We start from the raw sequence: 25,204 nt of genomic DNA, 5'->3' as shown, positions 1-25,204 counted from the left end.
CCCTTTCTCCTCTAACAATAAACTTTCCTTATTAGTGCCAAATTGCAGCCGTGGGACGTTGCTCTGGTGGTTTTCTAATCAGCCTAAAGCACAGCTTTTCTATTCAGCGTGTGTGAAGATGACTAATCTTCTTGTCCGGGTTACTTTTATCGACCGTTATGAATGAGGAGAGGATAATGATCTCAGCAGATTAGCAGCATTAACATTGGTGTAACTTCTCACCCTAACCTTGTGTTTCATTACACCAGAAGCATGTGGGTGCGTGTTTCTGCGTGCGTCCTCAGCCAAGGGCATCCCGTCTATGTGACTGATAGGGCTGCAGAGTGGATATACATCTGAAGCGTGTGTCCTTGTTATCCAGAGGAGGAATCTGTTCGGGTACATGGCAGGATTTTCTCCCATGGGGGTCTGGAGCAGAGAACATAACAATGTTCTCTCTATTCTTAACACCCATCCCCCCAAACATACACACACCCTAGGGGGTGAACAGGGATTGCTGATTGTAGTGCTGCCGGGTCAAGTGTGTTGAGCCCTCCATGCTGGATCAGGTGCTTCAATCTCTAACGCCCAGGATTTTTAAATTTACCACTTAAAAAAAAAAAACATGTTTGTGTTGTAGGTGTTCATGCATCTCCATCAGCTTTAAGCCGCTGCAAACATGATGTTCTCATAAGAAAAACATAAAGGGGATCTGAACTGGTTTGCATTCTGGTAAAAACTGTAAAATAAGGAACCTGTACGGCTAAATAAAACAGCCACTTCCTGTATCTCATCTGACCAGAGACATTTCTTAATAACATTGTTTTATTACCTAATTTTTGTGTCACTATTGACTTTTCTAACTGTTTTTTAATTTTTTTTATTTATGCATTTTCAGAGTTAAAGACAAAAAAGAAAAGAAAAAAATACAGCAAAACAGTAAACAAGTACAACAAAAACAAAAAACAAGACAAAACAGTGTCAGCAAACTGAAGAACTGATAATAGAATAATAATATTATTATTATATTATTAGAGCATATTAAAGCACGAGGCAGAGTCAGAGAGGACAACAAATAATTCTGCACACATTGTGTCAAGCGGATCAACATAAAACATGGGATATCAATAAAAAGAAGAGTACAATAAAGGATGATATTATTGAGATAATAATAAATTATAAAATCAATTCATTTTAACCCATTATTTTGAATATGTCTATTAAAAGGACCCCACACATCTAGGAACTTATTGTTTATGAACGTCATAACTGTTTTTATAGATAACTGCTATGTTGAATATTATTCTTTACCATCAGAATGTCCACTAAATTTAGCTAAAAGCTTTCAGTTGATCGAAAACATCCATCCATTGATCCGTCAGTGTCAGGGTGGGACTCCCCCACTGGTCAATGTGCATAAGGGAGGGTTCGACAGATCAAATCTCTCCTGTCCTGGCTTCTCTTCATTGGCTTCCTGTTAAAGGCACACTATGCAACATTTTTTAGTTAATTAAAGTGTTCTATAACGTTTTGGATGATTAAATGAGTCATTTCAGGTCGAACAAAGGTTTTCTCGGCCGCCCTGGTGGTCTGTAGGGGAAATACCGTACTTGTAATTGCAGGAGCCCTCGGCCCGCACCCACAGGCTCAGAAGTCTCGTGCATCGCGAGAGTCGGTCTTGCTTTACGGTGAGAACTGCTACACGCCCCCAGTGAAAGGCATGCTCTTTGCTAGCGCAGTGGTGATATTTGTGCAGTGATCATGGCGGAACCAGCGAGAATTTTCAAACTCGAAAATTGGAACAAAATAGTCACTTACCGCAGTAGACATGGTGATTCTTTGCGTTCGCCTGTCTGCTAAGCTCAAAACAACCGCGCCTGGCTTGACGGAGAAACCAGGAGAACAGCTGAGCATATTTTTATGACAGCACACTTTTACTTTCGCCCTCTAGGGGGAGCCTCGCTGGAAAATCAACACCGGTTGCATAGTATACCTTTAAAAGGGAAAGCCGTTTATATTGGGCCCTTGATTTGATGTTATTACATCATGTTCTATTCACCCATATGAGTTGTGTCATTTGGAGCCGTTCTGAAGATATTCCGTTAGATTTTTTATATTTATATATTTTAAAAACAAAGTGGAGCGTGTATGACATCATCCGCGTGCCAGACTGGAGTTGTGACAGGCGGCCCGGGCCACAGGCGGCTACGCTCTACCCCTTCTATTCATTGTAGCTAATCTGAATCGTTCATTTGGAGAGCGAGATCATCTGTGGTAGCAGCACTAGACATCTTCCAGACATGTGAGGAAAACTAGCAACAGTTCAGCGGACAGGAAGAATGAACGGTTGCCGGAGCGCGCTGATGACATCATACACACTCTGCTTTGTTTTAAAAAAATAGAAATATAAATAATATAACGGCGGATGTCTGAGGGACAGTCATTCACCTACAGTGTTGGGGAGTAACGGATTACATGTAACGACGTTACGTAATTTAATTCCAAAAACAGAGTAACTGTAATTCATTACAGTTACAATGAGAAAATATGTAATTCAGTTACAGTTACTTCCAAAAATATTAAGAATTACAAATTTAGTTACATTTTTAAAAAAATATAAAGAAAAACCTTTGCGAAATATGTAATGATATTTTTATTGCTTTGCTCCCTGTATCGCCGTTTCGCGCTACGGCTCCTTGTCTCTATCATATTTGCCACTCTGATGATCCATCCTGTGCTGGTGGAGCCTCCTTGAGGAACAGCGAGCGAGCGGACGGTTCTATTTCAGCTCAAGCAGCGCATCAAAAATTACAGCCTTCCAGCATTGGAAATTTAAGGAGCATTTCATTTACATCTGTGAAAATGGCTCAAATTTAACCATGCAGTGCAAGAAGTGTTTGTCGGCTATCAACCTGAACCTGCTTGTGTTGGTCTGCAAACTGCGTAAATGGTAGAGCCTGGGGGAGGAACAGAAAAGAGTATGGCCCGATGAGAGGAGTCTGAGAAAATCTTCCATGCCTGGTGTTGCTGGCATCTCTTCTTGTGGACATCCTGTGATCGCCTGTCAGCAGTTCCCTCTCAGCTTAGTGCTTTTTTAAGGTTCACATTCAGTTCTCAAAAATTAAATGTTGAACATGGGTCAATACTCATTAAAACCTTAAAGTAATCAAAAGTAATTAGTTACATTACTTTTTAAAAGTAATCGAAAAAGTTACACTACAATTACATTTTAAACAAGGTAACTTGTAACTGTAACGGATTACATTTTTAAAGTAACTTACCCAACACTGTTCACCTACATGTTCTGAATGCTGGCGTACCATAAAGAATAAATGAACAGTTCAGTTTGTGCCTTCAAGTCGTTGCCCAAAGGAAGACGTTACTTGGATATAACCTTACGGAATATCTTCAGAACGGCTCCAAATGACACTAAACTCATAGAACATGATGTAATAACGTAAAATCAAGGACCCAATGTAAAAAAACAGTGTTCCCCTTTAAATCCAGAATAGAATTTAAAATCCTCCTTTTCACCTAAATAACAAAGCTCCATCTTATATCAGAGATCTGATTGTTCCTTATGTTCCTAACAGAGCACTTCGCTCTCAATCCGCAGGTTTACTAGTGGTTCCTAGAATTTCTAAAAGTAGAATGGGAGGCAGATCTTTTAGTTATCAGGCTCCTCTCCTGTGGAACCAACTACCAGTTTTAGTCTGTGAGGCAGACACCCTGTCTACTTTTAAGGCTAGGCTTAAAACTTTCCTTTTTGATAAAGCTTATAGTTAGAGTGGCTCAGGTTATGCTGCTATAGGCTTAGACTGCTGGAGGACATAGGGACCCCTTTTTCATCATTCTGGTTTATTTATTCTGCACTATTTGTTCGTTCAATCCCTAACTTTATGATGGTCATTTATGCGTGAGGCTCTGTTTTTAATTTTAACTCCCACTGAGTTTGGGATCAGTAATTTCTTCTGTTAATCTCCCAATTTTTCAGTGAAGGACAAAAGTAAACTTGTGGGGGAAATGCAGTATGTCCAAGTATCTGTCAGCAGGATTGCCAGGTACATACTGTATATCCCCACTGGCTTACTTTTTCTGTACACTAATGGATGTATCTCTGCTGTTATCAAATTAAACAATTTGTTTGTGAAGTTACAATTTTTAATACATTTTGTTTTTATTGCATGAAGTTGAATTTCAGGTTCTGTGGCTGTGGTCATGGTCACAGCCAACTAATCCTTTAGATGGCAGTCAGTGGTACACACTTCTTAATTTGATCTGCAATACTGCATACTAAATGTATTGCAGTTTAACAGCCTTGTTATTTAGCCTTTTTTTTCTCATTTCAATGATTAAAACTTTGTTTTCATTGTCCTTAAAAATTCTCAGAATAAGGTTCCTTCATCTGGTTTAAAATTCAAGGAAAGAAATTACAAATAATCCCCCAGCAGGCCGATACACTGATAAAAGAAAAACCTGTTTTGAACAACCTAGTGTTGGCGAATGCATTTTAAACATGGGCCTTTTTTTCAGTGTTTAGTCCTGTTTCTCTCCTAGACAATACTATGGAATCAACTTCTACTGTGACTAACTAGATGTGCTCTGTTTTATCCCTCTGACATAAAAACTGACACAGAGTTCATCTGATTACCATGTTTCTTTCCTACATAGAGTCGCCTGTGGTTTACTCTTATCTTTTCTAAATTAGGAAGTACATTTCTACGGAGCCCCTCTGATGACATGGTCAAAAAAAATTTTTAATTGTGGCCACGAAGTAGTATTTCTTGCGCACGAAGTAGTATTTCGCGGCCACGCAATAAGTATAACGTGCGCACGAAATACTACTTCGTGGCCACACAATAAGTTTAACGTGCGCACGAAATACTACTTCGTGGCCACACAATAAGTATAACGTGTGCGCGAAATACTACTTCGTGGCCACGCAATAAGTTTAACATGCGCACGAAATACTACTTCGTGGCCACACAATAAGTTTAACGTGCGCACGAAATACTACTTCGTGGCCACACAATAAGTATAACGTGTGCGCGAAATACTTCTTCGTGGCCACGCAATAAGTTTAACGTGCGCACGAAATACTACTTCGTGGCCACGCAATAAGTTTAACGTGTGCGCGAAATACTACTTCTTGGCCACGCAAAAAGTTTAACGTGCGCACGAAATACTACTTCGTGGCCACGCAATAAGTTTAACGTGCGCACGAAATACTTAATAATATCAATAAAACCCTGTTTTCAGGCTTATGTTAACTGTAATGGCTTATCTTGGACAGGCTGCTATCAGAGAGGCAAAAGTACTCACTTTCCATACTTGAGTAAAAGTACAGATACTTGTGTTAAAAAATACTCTGGTAAAAGTGGAAGTACTGATTAAACTTCTTTACTCAAATAAAAGTAACAAAGTACAGGCTTATAAATTTACTTAAAGTATAAAAGTAAAAGTAGAAACCACTTTTTTCATGCCATTGCCTACATTTTAAATGGATGTCTGCCAATAGGTCTAGATCTCCGTTGTGTTCATTTTCAATCATCTCGTCGTCCATGCTACTATGCTAACGCCACCGCCACCAAGCTGCAATGATTTGCCGTGAATGAATACCGCCGAATCTGTCGATTCATCTTGTAGTGGTGCGTCAAATGCAACGTAGATTCCCATCCAATTAGATTGAATTTGGTATTGATGACGTGAAAAATAATAACGGTAACTCCATTGAAATTATTCAAAACTAAAGTAACGAGCCAATTTTTTAAAATGTAAGGAGTAGAAAGTACAGATATTTGTGTAAAAATGTAAGGAGTAGAAGTAAAAAGTCGCCATAAAAATAAGTAGTAAAGTAAAGTAAAAATTTCAGAAAAATCTACTTGAGTACAGTAACGAAGTATTTGTACTTCGTTACTTCCCATCTCTGGCTGCTATGTAAACGGGCATTTAGTATTTCGTTTAGCTATGCTGCGGTTGTTTACACTACGCCTTTTCCACCTAAAATGGCGTCTTAGCAACAAATGTCACGTGACTGGTGGAGACCGACTGGGTAAGCAAATCGAGCGCGCCTTAGACCTTAGAGAAGGCGCGCTCGATTTGCTTACCCAGTTGTCCAGGAATGATATTAATATTATTAATAAGTATTTGGTTCGCATGTTATACTTATTGCGTGGCCACGAAGTACTACTTCGTGGCCACAATTAAAATTTTTTTTGACCATGTCATCAGAGGGGCTCCGTAAATTTCTACTTGTGTACTGATACATTCAGAAAATGCCATTTTAAACTGTATAACCCCTGACTAGTTGACTAAGGATAGTGCATCTGGAGCTCTTCTCTGGAGTCAGAAAGGGGTCAAAATGTTTGTCAATGTATAAATCTTATTTGACACTGAAAAAATAAAAGTTAAAACTGAAAAAAATGTAAGTTGACATTGAATGTCGAATTTCTACCTTATAATCTGAGAAACTAAAAAAGCCAACATAAAATAATAAGAATTGAGTCTCAGGCCCCGTCCACACGAAGTCAAAACGAACACGAAACGCTAATATTTTCCAGAACGTTTGTCGTAAAGATGGAGACGTAAAATAAATGTGATCGTCCACACGAATGCATGAAAACGCTGCAAAATGTATGCCAGGCCTGTAAGTGGCGCTGTGGTGCCAAAGCAAAAATAGGCGACGAAATGTTGGGCATGCGCACTAATATTTATACATGGTTGCCCTGCGGGTCCATTTTGGTGGTTCAGTCAAATTCAGGTGCTGAACTATGTGGTCGATATTGCTCTGTTCTTCCTGGAGATATTCCAGAAGAAGAAGATTCTGTTGTAAGCCCGACAGCAGGGTGAGTAGCATGAGCAGCAACCATTCAACACAGTACGGCGCCATTGTTGTTGTGATACTGTGTCGCGCATGCGTGTTTAGAGGCGACGCTATGACGCATGCGTGTAAGAAAAAAAATGCGGTTAGAGCTTAAAGATGGAAACGCGAAAACGGCGTTTCAAAATCTTCCCACTCTGAAGGCTTAATCAAAAAAAGATCATTTACAGACCCCCGAAACGCCGGCTTCGTATGGATGAGAGGCTGGTTTGGTGAAAAATTTGTGCGTTTAGGCCAGGGTTTGACTTCGTGTGGACGGGGCCTAAATTCTTCGCCTCAGCTTGAAAAAACTAATAATCCAGTTTATTATTTTATTTACACTTTCTTTTCCTTTTGAAGTTTTTCATTTTATATTTTCAGATTCATATCCATTTTTTTCAGTTTCTATTTTCTTTTTTAGTTTCAAATTTCCTTTTCGGTTTCAGATTTTTTTTCTACACTTTCAAATCAGTTTTTTTCACATTAAGATTTTGACCCCAATCTGACGTGAGTGGGCGGGGAAATGTGATTGACAGCTCGCAGCAGCACTCGAGAGATGTCCATTGAAAATGTCTTTCAGTAATATTTTTCGCAGGATTTTGACAAAAATAAATGTTGCAGAGAATGCATTCACCAAGTAGTTGGAGTTCTCACAGTCAGTGAATGTGACACGGAACAGGACATCTCTTCAACGCCGCTGCGAGCTGTCAATCACGTTTCCCCGCCCACTCCCGTCACATTGGGGTCAAAATCTGAACGTGAGAAAAACTGATTTAAAAGTATAAAAAAAAAGAAAAAAATCCTAAAACTGAAAAAGGAATTTCAAACTAAAAAAAGGAAAATGAAGAAATTTATTTGAATCCGAAAATCTAAAATGTTAAAAAAGTGTAATTAAAATACTAAACTGAATTTAGATTCATTTCTTATTATATTATTTTATGTTTGGTTTTTAGTTTCTCACATTATAAGGAAAAATTTAACAACAAATATCAACTTTATTTTTTTCAGTTTCAACTAAAATTACAAACATTTTGACTCCTTTTTGACTCCATACTCGCGTGTGGTGTACATAAACAAAAGAAGAGAGCTTGATCCTGACCTCCAAGCAAAGTTGTTTTTATTATTACTATTATAAGCACTTACTTTACAACAACACAAGTTCAAGTCTACAGTACTTGGAGAAGCAATGGCAGCATCCATACAGATGATCCTGTGTCTCTCCTCTCCACCATCGTGAATCGATTCATCACTGAAACCAGCAAGATTGACCGAAACGGAAGAACGGCATCAAAAGCAACGAGAAAAACCCAAAGAGACAAGACGGAGGTAACACAATGCGGCACGGGTCATTTGTTCTCTGAAATATCTTCTATATTCCTTTGTTTATGTGCTTCATGGTTCCCACAAGCAAAGGTGTGTAAAATACAAAAAAAAAAAAAAAATGTTAAAACCATATGAAGTTATATTTTCCCCATTATTTTCACAAGCAAACATGTTTTGTAAATCAACGTTGCAAACAAATTTTTTTAATTTAAGAGCTGAAAAAAAAGTTCCATTTAAAAAAACAGATTTTTTATGACTTATTTTTTGTTTTGTTTTATAGACTGAGTTTTACAAATTGCATTTTTTTAAAGCTGAGTTTTCCAGATCACATTCTCTGTATTTCTGGGTTCTGGCTGGAGAGAGAAGACTGAAGATGCATTGGTCTGCTAGACGTTAGAAACTGCATTTTTATTGGTCAAGAGTGAGCGTTTGTATTGGGCTTGAAGTTAATAGAATGTCATCTGTAAAACAGAATTTAAACAGAATGCAAAAAGAAAAGGAAATACAAAAAAAAAATATGAAATCTGTAAAAAACTAAATTTTTGAAAATATATTATTTTAAATTGCATTTCTAAAATGTAAATCTTCAAAGCATGTTTTTTTTTCCAAATTTAATTTAAAGGCGTATTCTTTGCCTGAAACAATGATGGAACAAAAGTCACTCCATAAAACCTGAAACTCATCTAAAGTCACATTAAAAAGTGGAAGCTAAAATCCAACCTTAATTATAGATGATAAGAGGTTGTACAGATTCTTACAAGTAAACATTAATAGATATTTTTCATGTATATCATATTTTAAAAATAATGTACTTTTTTTTTTTTTTTTTTTTTTTTACAATCGAACACCAAATCTTTCCGTACACATGAACCGAAGATGGAAGAATGAATGAAATGAGGGCCACAGCCAGTGCTTCCAGTCATCCTGGCATAGTGGGAGCTGCAGCCAGAGTTTCCCAGAATGCAGCAGAATGCAGGCTGCTAAGAACGGTTTGCGTGCCCATAATTGCATTTGCCCCCGCCTCCCTCAGCTCTGGGCCAGATGTAATTAAAAGCTCTTAAAATGTACTCACTGAAATCATTTTCTCATTATCAAGCCAGCCTCTGCAGAAAGCAGCACATGATGAGCACAGAAATCCTGTTTTATATTTGTTATTGCGTTATGTCTGCCTAAATGAAAAGTCTTATCGTCGCTCTAGTGATTTTTGCCCCTCCCCCCTTCCAAAGTGCCTCATTGTTTTTACAGTGCCCTTATAATCGTGATTCGCACTCAGAAAGCGAGTGCATTCACATCGTTTTCAGATGGGCTTGTTAATTGTTTGGGATGTTCACATTCCTGCTAACTTCATCACATGTTCTTATCGTTACATTGCACAGAAATTCACCAGGACTTCTGCTCAGCATAATGCTACGTTCAGACCGCAGGCAGCAGAAAAAGCGCGTGCAGCTTCTGAAGCATCTTTGCTGCACAGTGGAAAACTGGGTCTGATGCGCGTTGGGCAGATCTACCATCTCCTTTCTTTGCCTGGAACAATGGCAGCTACATTAGCTGTGATCAGCGGGTAAAAAGTAGTTAGAATCTATGTTGAAGTGAGAAAGTCCTCCTGAAAACATGGTCTGTGCAGTCAGTTCATCCAGATTACCATCCTGCCTTCAAAGATTATTTCTCTGTGGGAGCCGCTCAGACCTAGCCTCGTGAGACCATCCTGATCTCGCAAGCTTTCAAGGTTTCACTCGCTAATCAGTCTGGAGACTCTCCGTTGAAGAGAATTTGGAGCCGTTCACCAAACGAACGTCCAATCAGCGTTGGCTTTGAGGCGGGTTGAGGTGTGATGCAACGAGAAGCGCGACAGTTCAGTCTAAAGAACATGGCGGCTTCAGCCGATGAAACTAGCGTTAGCGTAGCTATCGAGCAAGTTTTATGGGAATTACAGAGTATTTCTTCACTGAAAGAAGAGCAAAACACTGATCTGGAGGCTTTTCTCAGAGGAAAAGATGTTTTTGCTCTTCTCCCGACTGGTTTCGGCAAGAGTTTGATCTATCAATTGGCTCCTCTTCGTCGTCGTTCTGTTAGTACGTCATATGCTTTGTTGATCTGATTGGTTTATTTGGCCCGTCTATCACCAACATAGGCCAATCAGCTAACCAGTATTTTCGCCCCTTCCCAAAATTACTTCAATGGAAGGTTTCCAGATGGATATGCGGAGCAAATCCATCTGGCGGAGTCAGGTTAGCTCAGACCCCCACATACCGGCGGTGCACTGTCACTGGGAATCCCCAGCAGCAGCTGCCTCAGGCCCGCTTGCCTCTTTGCGGTTTTCCGCTGCTGTTCTCGCGGCTGGAAGCCATTTTTCACGTACTTAATCCAAACTGCAGGCACCAGGATTATAAAATCTAACATATTCTGCCATTTGAAGTTAATTTAGGCGTTAATAAACCGTTTCAGAGGAGTGATCATAGCGCTCTGCATCAGCAGTGCTGCGTCTGACTCCCTGCCAGCTCCCAGATCAGCTTCTCTGATTGGTTGATGCGGCGCGTCCAGCAGCTAAAGTTTAATTTTTCAAACTCCTGCAGCTGCTCCTTGTGAAGCGCCTCCGAAGCTCGAGCTCGTGCTTCAGCTGCTCAAAAGACGCTGCAGGATCTTTGCTTCACCTTAATGCACCTAAACCATAGACTTTGCACGAAAACTAGCTGCTTCTGCTGCCTCTGCTGCTTGCGGTCTGAACGTAGCATAATCAATAATATTCTTACAGGTTTGGCTTTTGGACGGTGAGCTGCAACAGGAGCTGTGGAGAGTCGACCATAGCTTGAAGTGAGGTTCTGTTGAAGAAGCAGTTAATATCTTTCCTGTAGGGCGGCATTTAACCGACTTTAAATCTGTCCTTGTTTAAAGTCCCTCTAGTGGACTGAATTAATGCTGCAGGATCATCTGAACTGAATTTAGATGCTAACGGCATTTTAAAGTCTAAATTTAAACAAAAAACATTGGCTTATGGAAACCTTTCTTTCTAAAGAACTGTTTTTATTTTTACTAATTGGAAACCGTTGCATTTGATTTCTCTGTTTCGCCAAATTTTAACATTCAGATATAAAGCTCTTGTTCTCTATGCTACAAGAAATAGAAATCTAAATAAGTCGCTTAAATTTGCTTAAAATTAGTGCATTTGTTCTTGAATTTAGGAGGTAAGTGAGACACCTTGCCAGTGGAACAAGACAATTTACATTTAGAAGAAAAAATAATTGCATTGTCTTTTTTAAGTACATTTTATCTCTTATTTTAGAGTAAAAATACTCTTTCCATTGGCAAATAATCTTATTTATCTACTTAAATTAAGGGTAAATACACTTAATTTAAGAGATTTTAAATTATTTCTAGATTGTTTTTGCACTGCACTCGAAAAAATGGAAACCTAGACGAGTCATTTTTTCTTAAAATAAGTGCATTTGTTCTTGGATTGAGGAGGTAAAAGAGACATCTTGCCAATGGAACAAGACAATTTACATTTAAAATAAGAAAACACAATATCATTGTCTTATTTCAAGTGCATATTATCTAATTATCTTCTTTTAAGAGTAAAAATACTCAAAAAAGGGTAAATACACTTAATTTAAGAAAACTTTCTTATTTTTAGATCATTTTTTCAGTGTGAAATACTAAACAAAAATTCCTCCTTCATTGTTTTCTGTTACATTCATTAGACTTTGTCATTTCTAACAGACGCAATGCGATCAGCATCATTTATATGCAACTATTTAATGAAAGGCAGCAAATTCTTTCAGAAATTGATATTATGAAGGGATATTAATGATAAATAAATACATTATCTGTTTTATCGGGACCATTTCTCTACACTGGAAATAATCTAAATCTAGATAAGTTATTTTTTCTTAAAAATAAGTGCATTTGTTCTTGGATTGAGGAGGTAAAAGAGACATCTTGCCAGTGGAACAAGACAATTTACACTCGAAATAAGAAAATATAACTGATTTGTATTATTTTAAGTGAATATTATCTAATTATTACTCATTGAATCCAAACTACCTCATTTATCTACTCAAATTAAGGGTAAATACACTTAATTTATGAATTTTTACTTATTTCCAGATCGTTTTTTTCAGTGTAACCTGAAGCATCATCAAATCTGCATCTAAGCCAAACATTATTTAACGAGCAGGAGGTGATATTTCAAGTATTTCTGGTCAGATATGTCGGGGGAAGCCGTGCGAAAGGGAAAACATAAAATCCATCAAATAGCATTCACTCAAATTATAAGCAATAAGTTCTACTTTCCTGTTCGGTACACTGCAAAAACGATCTCAAAATGAGTAAAAATGTCTTAAATTAAGTGTATTCACCCTTAATTTGAGCAGGTAAATAAGATGATTTGCCAATGGAAAGAGTATTTAGCTATCTAGATATTATGCACTTAAAATAAGACAATGCAATTGTTTTTTTTCTTGTTTAAAGTGTAAATAGTCTTGTTCCATTGGCAAGATGTGTCTTACCTCCTCAATTGAAGAACAAATGCACTTATTTTAAGAAAATATGACTTATTTAGATTTTTTTTTTTTTTGCAGTGTAGAAACTTTTCTCTTAGTTTGGGTTTAACTGGATGATCTCAGGTTTTACCCCCATTTCCAGAGGTAACAATGATTTTACCCTGTTTAAATAAATAGTTTAAAGGTTTATGGCCAGGTTTGAGGATGCTTTAGGATGCTAACAGTCTGCTCTCCTCTGTTAGCCTCAGGGACCAACTAGAGCGCATTTATACTGAATGATACGATGGAGTATTTATTTAGTTTAGGGGAATTAGTCATCATACTTGTAAAAATAAAAGTCCGCAATTAGGAAATTAAAGTCGGAATATGGTGAAAAAAACGAAAGCTTTGATCATTAAAACGGCAAATCTGAGCATTTTAACTCTGCTTTATTCTCAGAGTTTACATTAAGGCTGAAACTAACGTTTATTTTGCAAATCGATTAATCCGCCGATTATTTGATTAATCAATTAATAATCGGATAGCCAAAGGTTCTTTAAAAAAAGACTTTTAATTAATTTGTTTCAGTCCTAGTTTGCATTAAAGTTGTCTGCTTCTTTTAGCTAAGAATATGGGAAATTATAGGACTTTATTTCTTCTATGACTTTAATCTCATAATGTTAATAATTTAATCTTTAATGTTACTTTATTCTCATATGGTTACAAGTTTTATCCAATAATGTTACAACTTTAACCTTACTTTGTTACAATTTTAACTTGAATATTTTCATAAAGTTTGACCTTATTCTCATTTTTTTTGCAATTTAGTGCAGCTGTGATGCTTTTTCATAAAATGAAAACACCGGCAGAGTAGAGAAGCACTAAAAAAGCCTCTTTCCGTTGTTTTCTGGCCTGAGAATTTTAACTCCGCTTCATTCTCAGAGTTTACATGAAGGCTGAAACTAACGTTTATTTTGCAAATCGATTAATCCGTCAATTATTTGATTAATCGATTAATAATCGGATAGCCAAAGGCTCTTTAAAAAAAGACTTTTTACGAAATTAAAACAAGTGAAGCTCTTTCTTTTCCACTTTAGGAGTTCTGATTAGAGCAAAGATGATTCTTTTTTATCTTAAATGCAAAATGTTAATATTGTTTTTACAGTTTTGGTATAATTCCTGTTCTAAGTGGGTCGTTCTGTCAGCTAAAGGTCTGATTTAGAGTCTCTATACTCCGGGTAACGATTCATCGATTACTAAATTAGTTGGTCAATTATTTCAATAATTTATTAATTTGTTTCAGCCCTAGTTTGCATTAAAGTTGTCTGCTTCTTTTAGCTAAGAATATGGGAAATGATAGGACTTTATTTCTTCTATGACTTTAATCTCATAATGTTAATAATTTAATCTTTAATGTTACTTTATTCTCATATGGTTACAAGTTTTATCCAATACAACTGTAATCTCGCTTTGTTACAATTTTAACTTTAATATTTTCATATTTTCACAGCTTTATTTTCATAAAGTTTGACCTTATTCTTATTTTTTTGCAATTTAGTGCAGCTGTGATGCTTTGTCATAAAATGAAGACACCAGCAGAGTAAAAAAAAGCCTCTTTCTGTTGTTTTCTGGTTTATTTTAAGGTCTAAGAATCTAATTCTGATATTCTTTACTATTTTTAAGAAGTGCATCAAATTTCATGTTGTGGGTAAATATAAAATTCTATATCTGACGCCATTAGAGCTGATGATTCAAAGTGTCTAATTTGTCCTGCAGGTCAGATATTAACTGCTTATCGTTTGTTTAATCGAACCTCAGTCATCTAAAAGTTCCCCTTTAAGTGTTTTCTCATCAGGTCAGACCTTCTCCTGGAAGCGCAGGTTGCTGCAGCTCTGCAGACGTAGAGCAGATGAGTGCCTGCGATGAAGGTCGAGTCTCTCGCCTTATTTACAAAGTCCTCCGAAGGCTCGTTCACACGGCGTTGTCCAGTCCCAGCGAGGCGGCGTGCTGCTTGGCTCTCAGACGGAGGTTCTCGATGCTCGTGGTTTTGGGGTTGTGGCTGGCGAGTCCTCCTGCGGCTGAGGCCTGCAGCAGCGGGCTGTTCCACACCTGCTGGGCGTGATGGGACAGCGACTGGTAGTAGGACTGACAGGGCAGAGAGCCCAGCGGCGCCGGGGGCATGTTCACGTTCATTCCCAGGTAAGGCAGCGACGACGGAGCGGCCAGGTCAAAGGCCGCCGGGTAGGGCACCAGGTTGTTGGTGGCAGCCATGTGCTGGCGGAACTGCTCCTGCAGGCGGAACAGGCTGAGGGGGGAGGAGGAGTAGGAGTGGCTCTGAGAGAGAGCCGCCGTGTTCGCCAGGCTGGAGGAGGAGGACGGCGTCACCGAGGGGGAGACCAGCGGAGAATCTGCTCAGAGAGAGAAGTTTGTCATCAGTATCCGTGGGTTACGGACAAACCATGGCAGCTTTGTCCCGGTTAAGCTCACCTGGTTTGGGGCTGAGCCTTTTACAGACGGGGTGGGGGTCGCCCGGGGTCTCACACTTCAGCTCCTCTCTGCCACATTTGGTCTCGTCCTCCTTATCCGTGGCGTTGTCCTCCGTTGCCGAGTCGCTGCCTGAATGCTCCGCTGAGGTCACGTTCAGCTCCATGTCCAGAGGAACGTTCCGGACCATGGGGACCTCCCTTTCCAAGGAGGAGGAGGAAGGGGAGGAGGAGGAAGGAGGCAGCTGGGTGTCAGGAAGGATAGTGGCTGCAGGAGGCGCCTCGTCCTTCTCGCTTCCTCCTTCCGCTGACCCGTCCTTCTGCTTCTGCAGCTGCTCCTTCTGCAGACTGCGCTGCTTCTTACGGAACTTTGCTCTGCGGTTTTTGAACCAGACCTGAAGGCAGAGAGATTTAATAGTGTCAAGACACTGCAAAAAAAGTCATTTTTTCTTTAAATAAGTGCATTTTTTCTTGAATTAAGGATTTAAGTGAAACAGTCTGCCAATGGAACAAGACAATTTACACTTAAAATAAAAAAAAAACAATTGCATTCTCTTATTTCAAGTGAATATTATCCAATTATCTTATTTTAAGAGTAAAAATACTCATTCCATTGGCAAATAATCTTTTTTACATGCTCAAATTAAGGGTAAATGACATTATTACTCATTTTGAGATTGTTTTTGCAGTGTAACTAATGAACACTCACTGGGGAAAAAAATCAAGATCTAGAAAAGTCATTTGTTCTTAAAATAAATGCATTTGCTCTTGGATTGAGGAGGTAAAGGAGATATTTTGCCAATGAAACAAGACAATTTACACTCGAAATAAGATTTGTCTAAGATGATATTTGTCTTATTTTAAGTGAATATTATCTAATTATTACTCATTCCATTGGCAAACTACCTCATTTATCTACTCAAATTTAGGGTAAATACACTTAATTTATGAATTTTGACTTATTTCTAGATCGATTTTTTCAGTGTAACCTGAAGCATCATCAAATCTACATCCAAGCCAATCATTATTTAACGAGCAGGAGGTGATGTTTCAAGTATTTCTGGTCAGATATGTCGGGGGAAGCAGTGGGAAAGGGAAACATTGCTTATATTTTGAATAAATGCTGTTTGATGGATTTTATAAGACAAGACAATTTACACTTATAAGAAACAATTGCATTGTCTTATATTAATTGAATATTATCCAATTATCTTATTTTAAGAGTAAAAATACTAATTCCATTGGCAAAATATCTAATTTACCTACTCAAATTAAGGGTAAATACCCCTAATTTAGGAAATCTTTACTTATTTCTATGTTGTCTTTTCTAGTGCTGATGGGTGGCTGGGAGCGGACAGGCACCACACTGCAAAACGATCTGAAATTAAGTAAAAATGAATAAATCAAGTATATTTACCCTTAATTTTAGCAGAAAATAAGATAGTTTGCCAATGGAATGAGTATTTTTACACTTAAAATAAGATAATTAGAAAATATGCACTTAAAATAAGACTAAGCAATAGTTTTTTCTTATTTCAAATGTAAATTGTCTTGTTCCATTGGCAAAGTGTCTCACTTACCTCCTCAATTCAAGAAAAAATGACTTATTTAGATTTTATTTTTTGCAGTGCAGAACCTTAGGTTCAATAAAAACTGTTCTAACAGGAACTAACAACATCCATATTTTCTAAATAAAGACAAACTATATTTTCCTACAGCCTTTGCTAACAAACAGACGTATAAATTTAAACAACCATGCTGTACGGTGGACAAAAATGTCTGGGGCGAACATCTTTTCCATTGTCATTACTTACCTACTTTTCACAAAAATTGTTATGCATAAAACTAATATTTACATGTACTAAAATCTACATTAAATTGATTTTTAAGTTATTAGTAAAGTAGTTATTTATCTATGATTTTACTGAAGACACACAATTTTCTCTTTACCTCATAAAACACAAAATTTAGTTCTAAAAAGAGCATAAATTCTGTATTAATCAACTTTAATGTTAGTATTTGGATGTGCTTAATTAACCACAGCGTTTTAGTTGTCAGATAGTTGTTAATATAAGAAAAATTACAATATTTAATAAGTTTAAACTTTCCACTTGAGAGTATCACTGCTGCCACCGTCTGTATTAGAGGGAGATAAAAATGGTATTGGTGGCCACAGGGGTGGCCATGGCCACCTCTGGCCCCCCATCTAGCTCCGCCCCTGCCTGAAGGCTAAAAAAGGACCTTGGAAGGAATTTTGTAGCCTGTAGGAATTAATGATTCATGTTCAGTTTCATTTTTTTCATTTAAACTTTCTTAAATAACTTTATTTTATTATAATTCTCTATGATCTGAGACATTTGAGAATTTTTAGCCGAAAAAAGAATCCATTGAATAAAAGCAATCTAGTTTTAGTTTAAAATAGTAACATCTGGAAACCCTTCTGCTGGTTCATGTACCTGAACCCGGGCCTCGGGCAGGTTGGTGCACATGGCGAGCCGCTCCCTCATCACAACGTCCGGGTAGTGGGTCTTCTGGAAGGTCTTCTCCAGAGCCTCCAGCTGCTGAGCCGTGAACGCCGTGCGGCTCCGGCGCTGTTTACGATGCTGGGAGCCGTAGCGTGCCTCCAGGATGATGTCTTGAAATGCACAGCCGTTGGAGAAGAAAAAGAAAACAGGAAAGTTTTATTCTGCTGAGCAAAAACAGTGGAGTTTATCCCAAATACAGGCCTCTTCTCTCGCTGTTTTTAAGTCCCTTCTTAAGACTCATCTTTTTTCCTTGGCTTTTGGCACAATTTGAGAGGTTTTACTTTGTTTTATTCTCTTTGTATACTAATTTGTGTCTTTACAGTCGTTTTTTTTTTATATATTTTATAATTTTATTGTATTTCATGATTGTGTACAGCACTTTTGTCCTGTCCGGTGCATAAAGTGCTTCATAAATACAGTTGGTATGGTAATACAGCTTCTAGATTATATTCCCTAAAACATCCTAGAAAATAAATCTATATGAAAACACTGTGAGGTCAAAATACTAGAATTATATCTCATTTTTTATTCAATTCTTACTAATGTAACACCTATAATACTCAGTGGGGGGGGGATGATGTTGCTCTAAAGATAAAAAGATGGCTTAAAAGTGATTGGCTGTGAGGATTGATGAGTCAAAAGGGAAGATAGATTTTTACTGCAGGTGCTAAAGTGCAATAAAGCAGCTTCTGTTCCCGTTTGAATAAAAAGATGTTCTGCTATTTAATTAAAACATAAAACCATGAGAAATGAGTAGATTTTATATAAATGGTTAAAATCAATTCACTGTATTTTGTTTGCTGAAAACTGGGAAAACAAAATTCACTGAATTTATTGTGAATTCAGCAACTTTTGGTGAAGTAGATGTAAGGTTATTAATGGTGTTGCACCAATGACATTTTTTGGCCCCGATACCTGGTTGTGCATTATTGGCCGATACCATGTGTTTAAAATTAATGTGTGTATCTATAAAGAACTGCAGACTACCTGGATGTAAAATAATCACCATCATGGCTTCATGTCAAGCTGCTGCCTCCCTTTGTGAAGCAGGAAAAAGACTAAAACAAAGTGGAATGGGTGACAATAGTTTAATAAAGTTTCAAGTCTCAAAATGGTATCGGTGCCCTATTTATCGGTACTCGCCGATACTGATACCACCATCTTAGTGCTGGATCGGGGCCCCACCTGATACTGGCATCGGTGCAACACTAGTTAGTATATGAAACAGTAGGGAGAAAATTTTATTTGCTCCCAAACATGATATGAACAATGATTCTGAGGAATCATCATCCGACCAATTAAAGGAAATTGATATTTATTAAGGCTAACTCTCTGCAAACGTTCCGCCACATGATTTTTTTTTTTGCCCCAGGTGATATTTGACGTCAATTGTTTACCTCGGGCGCGGTACACTACGCCTTTTCCACCTAAAATGGCGCCTTAGCAACAAATGTAACGTGACTGGCGGAGACCGATTTTCCTAAATCCGCCCCTGTTTTCAGGCTTACATTAACTGTAATGACTTATCTTGGACAGGCTGCTGTGTAAACGGGCCTTTAGTCCTTCGTTTAGCTATGCTGCGGTTGTTTACACTACGCCTTTTCCACCTAAAATGGCGTCTTAGCAACAAATTTCAGGTGACTGGCGGAGACCGATTAAAGATTAAAGACTTGCATATGAAGTAATGCCAAAAAAATTGCAGAAAATATATGTATGTATATTGAAAGTCATTTTAATTGCCTTAACAGAACAGTAATTGGCACTGGAGAGTCACACCACATGATATTTGGACACTTCGTTTAAAAAGGGATGTTTTCTTAAAGAAATCTTATATAAAGGTTTTGCCACTGATGTCTTAAAATATTATAAATTCTTTAAATTGTAACTGGTTTTGCTTTGTGAGGAAAATATCTAAATAACCGCATGTTTAAGAATATTAACTTTGATGATAAAGTTTGTATCTAAATATTTCTTGGGGCAGAACTTTTCCCTACAGCTCCCCCTAGTGGACGCCACTGCAAAGGAACCATTGATTACAGCAATAAAGAATTATTTACGCATTTCTCTTCTTCTACATATTATTCTTTTTCAAATTATAAAATTTTTTTGACAGTTTAAAGTAGTTTAAATTAAGATGTTGTGGTTAAGATTTGAAGCTAGCACGCGGCTGGCAATGTTAGCCGCTAAGATAGTTAGCATCATTTATTTTATTTTATTTAACTCCAACAAGAAAACTAGCATTGATCCTGAATTATTAGCTATCTCTTTATTATTATTTTACTTTTGAAACAAATGTTCAATATAGCAGAAAAAGGCCAAGATGTGTGTTTAAAAACGGCTGTTTGTGTGTGTTAGCATGCGCCCATTTACCAGCTAGTCTTTCAGCTAGCGTGAGCGCGTGCACGGAAGGCCGGTAGTCGGGCGCGTGCTGCGCCTGTTGAGCGGCCTGCTGGTGCAGGTTATACATGGCGCTGAGGGAGTTCATGGCGTGCAGGGAGTAACCGTTCACCCCGTAGTGCTGCATGATGGGAGGTCTGCACCTGCGGAGGAGAGGAGGAGAAAGGAGGAGAGGAGCAGTGAGATTTCCTGATGAGGAACAAACGAACAGTCACGGTTTTATTAGAACTAAATGACAGCAGGGGCCCCTTTAGGGGCTCCCAGGGACCAGCGCATTTTATTGTGCGCACAATGTTATCCATTAACATCCAATTATCGCTTTGTTCATTTCATTAATTATACAAAAGACTTTTAATTGCTGTAATTATCGCTGTGTTCCGTAATGAACCATGACGGATGTTTTATTCAGGAACGGATTCAGCGCATAGAGCTCCAATCCCCGCAGAAAGATCAAAGCACCGCTGAAAGATCAAAGCACCGCTGAAATGTTGGGGAAATAAAACATAATCTGATTTGTTCCGCGTCTCGGCTGTAGAACCCGATAACCGAATCATTTCAGACTCTGACAGAAACATCATTTTTCTCTTTCGATCTTTTCATGATTTTTAATTCAACCAAACCTTATTTCTTATGTATTAAAAATCATTTTAAGTTGAGTTTTCTGATCCCCTGATTAACTGAAACCAGAACACGATTGGATGAAACAGGCTGGATTTGATCATTTCTAGAGACCGAATAAATAAATCAATGTTACTTGTATTAAAAATGAATAATAAAAAAGTAGAGCCCATAAAAACGCTAGAAATTTAATTTTAATTAAGTAATTTCTTCTTAAACTTAGTGGATTTTTTTCTTGATTTGAGGAGCTGAGTGAGAAACTTTAAAACAAGAACAAAACAAATCCAGTCCCTTATTTCAAGTGCATATTATCTAATTATCTTATTTTAAGAGTAAAAATAATCCTTATTCCAAAATCATCTTATTTAGCTTAAATTAAGGGTGAATGCACTTTTTTTTCTAGAGGTTTTTCCAGTGTGAAAACTTTGTGGGCCTTTAAACAAACAAAAACATTAATCCTCCTTAGGTTTTTATCAAAACTCCAACTGGTTTAGGTTAAAAACAAAAACTAAAATAATTAATTTTAAAGCCTGTTTTTAGCTTAAGAGGATTTTTTGACTTGAGATACCGTCATATATAAAATAAAAACTATGATCATTTCAGGTTATTTTAAACATCAAATGTGTTTTTTTTCAACGTTGCAAAAACCATCTAGAAATAAGTAAAACATTTCTTAAATTAAGTGTATTTACCCTTAATTTTAGTAGGTAAATAAGATGACTTGCCAATAGAATCAGTATTTTTTACTCCTAGAATAAGATAATTAGTTAGTCTGCACTTGAAATAAGACAAATAAATTGTTTTCTTTCTTATTTTTGGTAAAGTCTCACTTAACTCCTCAAATCAAGAACCAATGCATTTAATTTAAGCAAAAATAACTTATTTAGATTTCCATTATTTGCAGTGAACTAATAAACTCCATATAGATTCTGCTTAAAAACATGATCTTATGTAATTATTACATTTTTAGTCATAGGTTTTTGTGTTTATTACTAATTATAATAATAATACAGTTTAGTTAAATCTAGAGGGGAACATAAGACATTTCGTTTTGCGTCAAAAACCCCAAACTTAGTAGCTGCCCGTGCGCGCGCGCGCGCATGTGCACGTGTCGCCCGCAGTGCCCATTTCCAGCCTATTAAGTGGCTGCGGCGGCTGATGAATGTGATCAGAGGGCAATGGGGAATAGTTTAATTCTCCGGGACAGAAGGTGCTTCGCTAAACATTTACTTTGCTCCCTGTAGTATTCCAGTATTCACCCCCACACCCCCTCCTGTGCCCCCCCAGCCCTGGGGCCGCGTGTTGCCTGAGATGTATGGCTTCTCCGCGGGTATGAAAAAAAAAATCTGCATGTTGATCCCCATTTGGCTCCCCGTCTAATGGAAGTGCAAATAGGTTTCGACTGCGGGGCCCTCCATTTATCATCGGCGCTGACGCGGACAGGACCCGCGCGCGCAAGCCGCGAGTGCGCGATCCTCGTGCATTTCTCGCATTTCACCCCGTCATTTTTTTTTCTACAAATCAAGCTAAATCAAACCCAATTAAAAAGGATATAAAATAAATATTCCCGCATCGTAGAAACGCAGCATCCATGTTAATCTGCATGTTAATCTGTCTCATCCTTCAGTGCCAAAACAAATTCTGCACAACAGCTGCCTGTCAGGCTCAGTATTGTCATTCATAAGCCGCTCACAGCTTCAGGCGCTGCGTTGGGCCCCGCTCCCGGCGGCTCCTGCCATTCCTCCATCATCAAACATTCATTAGGGATTTTTTTTTTCTTTTTTTATTCTTTGATCCGAATAAATTTGGAAAATGTTATTTGTTATAACCTTCCTCTGGGGGCACGAGGCGACCCAACTATCTGTGTGTTTGTTTGTTTTTTGCTACGTCATGCAGCGTAAACTGAGCTCGAGGGAGTCGTTTGATTTAAAGGCAGCGGTTGCAAACATGTGGAAGTTTGTTTATGATGAAACATTTAAATTTGAACTTTTGTTAAAAAAAAAAAACATAAGTGGGTTTATTTTTAACTGATAAATCATCTTAAATATTTGGACTTAAAAATAATAAACCCTGCTTTGAGGAAATATTCAATCAAAGATTGACTTTGTTTTTAGTTTAAACTTTACCTTTATCTCTTAGTAAACTTCACCTAAAATGCAGCTTTAATTCATCCAATGAATAATTAAAATGTTTATCCTTACTTTCTTCTATTTTACTGTTTAATTCATGAAAAACACTTTGAATCATCTTCGTACTAAATTTGCTTTGCAAATTAATGACCGATAAATTGAATTTAAATGCTCTTTTCTAAGCTAAACATATTTAAATCATATCCAGTTATATTTTAAAACATAGACACTCAAATAACATAAATATAACATGCAAAACAATCATTGTTATTAAATTATTACATTAAGAATAAGCCGCAAATTGAATCAATTATGCAAGTTGATGAAATATTAAATTTTTTGTTTCCATGCAATAACTTTATTTCTTATAAAACGTCTGATAATAAAATTATTTATTACATAGTAAAAAAAAATAGAGTATCGGCTTTTAAACGACATAATTTTTCTTTATTTAAAAAACTTTATTTGAAAAGATCATACTTTAGACAATAAAACCAAAATAAACCAAAAAAAGAAAAGAATAATTTTTTCATGCAGTTACCTTTAACAGGTTGATGGTTCTGGTTCCTCCTCAGAGACAGAGACAGTCCAGCTTCCGGTCCAACTCGACGTTTGTCCACTTTTTTTTTTTTTTTTTTTTAACCAAACCGGCTCCTATCAGCGGCTCAGACTCGCTTTCACCTTCAAGTCCAACTTGGGCTCGCGCGCTCCTTCTTATTTCCCCTCTGATCTCTCCGCGTCTCGCGTCAGCGGTGGGAAACCGCCATCTGCTGGTGCGCGTGGCTTTTTAAGGAGAGCCCCACGAGGGCTGTTCGGCCTTTTGATTGGCTCCGCGGCCTGTCAGCAGCGTGTGACGTCCTGACTGATTTTTTTTATTTTTTTTTTCCAACCATGATAAATTTTGGCTTTTTATCTTCAATAACCCCCAACCCCCCCTCCTTCTACTTCTTATCCCTTAATTCGTATTTATTTATTTATTTATTTATTTATTTATTTATTTATTTATTTGTGTAAAGTTGACAAACAACCCGAAAATATACACTAAAAACAACAAAAAACATTTTTTTTGCCATTTACTGAATCATATTAAGTTACTTTAACATAATTCTTTCTTGTTAGCAGGGTAGGATATAAAACAATTGTCTTAAAGTAACTAAATGTGATTAATTAAATGCCAAAAAAAGTTATAAAAAAATATATTATATAAAAAAAACCTAAAAAGGTTTTTTTTTTTTTTAGTTTTTATCACTGCTTTATCACCTTTATCAAGGCTGCACTTTAAAAAATGAAAAAGTCTAGACAGCTGTACTAAACGAAATTTCTTTTTTCTATAGAGCTGTAGTTACAAAATGACAAAATCTAAGTCTACAAACGGTCGCCTTACTTTTTTGAGTGTAGTTGCTGCATTTAATCGGAATAATTTATTTTTTTTAAAGCTAAATTCTTAAAAATCTTCAGGCTGATAAGATTCTGAATGTGCCCCCCCTCCCTGTTTTTTTTTTTTCATGCCAGAGGACAGAAAGCAGCAGCTCACACCGAACACTGTGTTTGTTTTTCGGCCCATAGATGCGGGGCGCTGCCTCTCCGCTCTCTGCCGGGGCCTGCACTGATTCTGGGATGGGAAAGACAAGACGCCCCCCCGCACCCCCCCCCCCCCCCCTTAAAAAAAGGCAGAAAAAAGAGGCTGTCTTGAAATGACTGCGGGTAAGAGGATTAGGGCAATAATACTCTTCTCTTCTTGAAGGGTTTTTTTAGAGAGGATTTCTTCTCCCGGAGCAAAACCGTTTAGGTGGAGAATTAAGGGCAGCGCAGCAGCCTTTCAATGTAAAGCTTGCATATTTTTTTCTTTTTTGGTGAGAGATTCCCTGAGAACGTGCATCGACCTTTAGTTTCAAATATCCACCAATGTTCAATCATTCTCAGCAGAAGCTAAAACATTTATTAAAAGCAATCCAATTAGTTCTTGTGCGTCAAAGCGCACATCTTTATAAAAAGTTAAAATGCTGATGGAATATTGTGGATTTATTCATCTATTGTTAATTATAAGTCAATTATTTTCAGGCAAAACTCTGTTAAGATAATTTAGAAAATTGTATTTTTTAATTGTTGGAACATATTTTGATTTATAATTATGCTTTTAATAAATGTCTTTGTGAAAATCACAAATAATATTTTTTTTCTCGTATTGGGTTGATGCAAAAATTAAAATATTTCCTTTTTTAGTTTTATCGTTATATTATCTGCAGCTTGCTCTATGTTTGCTTCAAAGTCTTTCAAAAAAATGAGGAAAAACCCCCAAAGTGGTGCGCCTCTCTGGTTCTGTCGCTCCGGCATTGCGCTCCTATCACTCGGGGTTTTCTCCGAGCCTCTTAGAGAGAAAGAGGATTAACTTGTGAACCAATGGAAATAAGAA

The 25,204-nt window shown here is 37.4% G+C and overlaps 1 protein-coding gene across 2 annotated transcripts; it reads right to left on the bottom strand.

The window, feature by feature from the left end:
* Positions 1–14,321: 14,321 nt before the first annotated feature.
* Positions 14,322–23,559, bottom strand: dmbx1a (diencephalon/mesencephalon homeobox 1a). Of its 2 annotated transcripts, none has more exons than XM_038272118.1 (5): positions 23,333–23,559; positions 20,019–20,187; positions 17,579–17,773; positions 15,127–15,517; positions 14,322–15,047 (listed from the first exon to the last, which is right to left on the bottom strand). In XM_038272118.1, the coding sequence occupies exons 2-5, from the start codon at positions 20,169–20,171 to the stop codon at positions 14,611–14,613; spliced, it is 1,176 nt and encodes a 391-aa protein (XP_038128046.1). In that variant the 5' UTR covers positions 20,172–20,187; positions 23,333–23,559; the 3' UTR covers positions 14,322–14,610. The 2 variants fall into 2 exon arrangements, with proteins under 2 accessions (XP_038128046.1, XP_038128048.1); XM_038272120.1 differs by having other exon boundaries at positions 17,579–17,757; positions 20,018–20,187; positions 23,333–23,558.
* Positions 23,560–25,204: the final 1,645 nt, after the last annotated feature.

The sequence above is a fragment of the Cyprinodon tularosa genome, unplaced genomic scaffold (assembly GCF_016077235.1).
Source record: "Cyprinodon tularosa strain WSP-4 unplaced genomic scaffold, ASM1607723v1 ctg819, whole genome shotgun sequence".
Lineage (NCBI taxonomy): Eukaryota > Metazoa > Chordata > Actinopteri > Cyprinodontiformes > Cyprinodontidae > Cyprinodon > Cyprinodon tularosa.
The sequence above is the reverse complement of the archived record's forward strand: the minus strand, read 5'-3'. Positions and strand labels throughout refer to the sequence as shown.

What these genes read in the sequence shown, in the direction of transcription:
- dmbx1a (XM_038272118.1), bottom strand. Translation starts at nt 20,171, where the DNA reads ATGCAGCACTACGGGGTGAACGGTTACTCCCTGCACGCCATGAACTCC. An exon ending in CGCTAGCTGAAAGACTAGCT is followed by an intron (nt 17,774 to 20,018) that starts GGTAAATGGGCG and finishes TTCTTCTCCAAC; the next exon opens with GGCTGTGCATTTCAAGACAT. An exon ending in AAGGCTCAGCCCCAAACCAG is followed by an intron (nt 15,048 to 15,126) that starts GTGAGCTTAACC and finishes CTCTCTGAGCAG; the next exon opens with ATTCTCCGCTGGTCTCCCCC.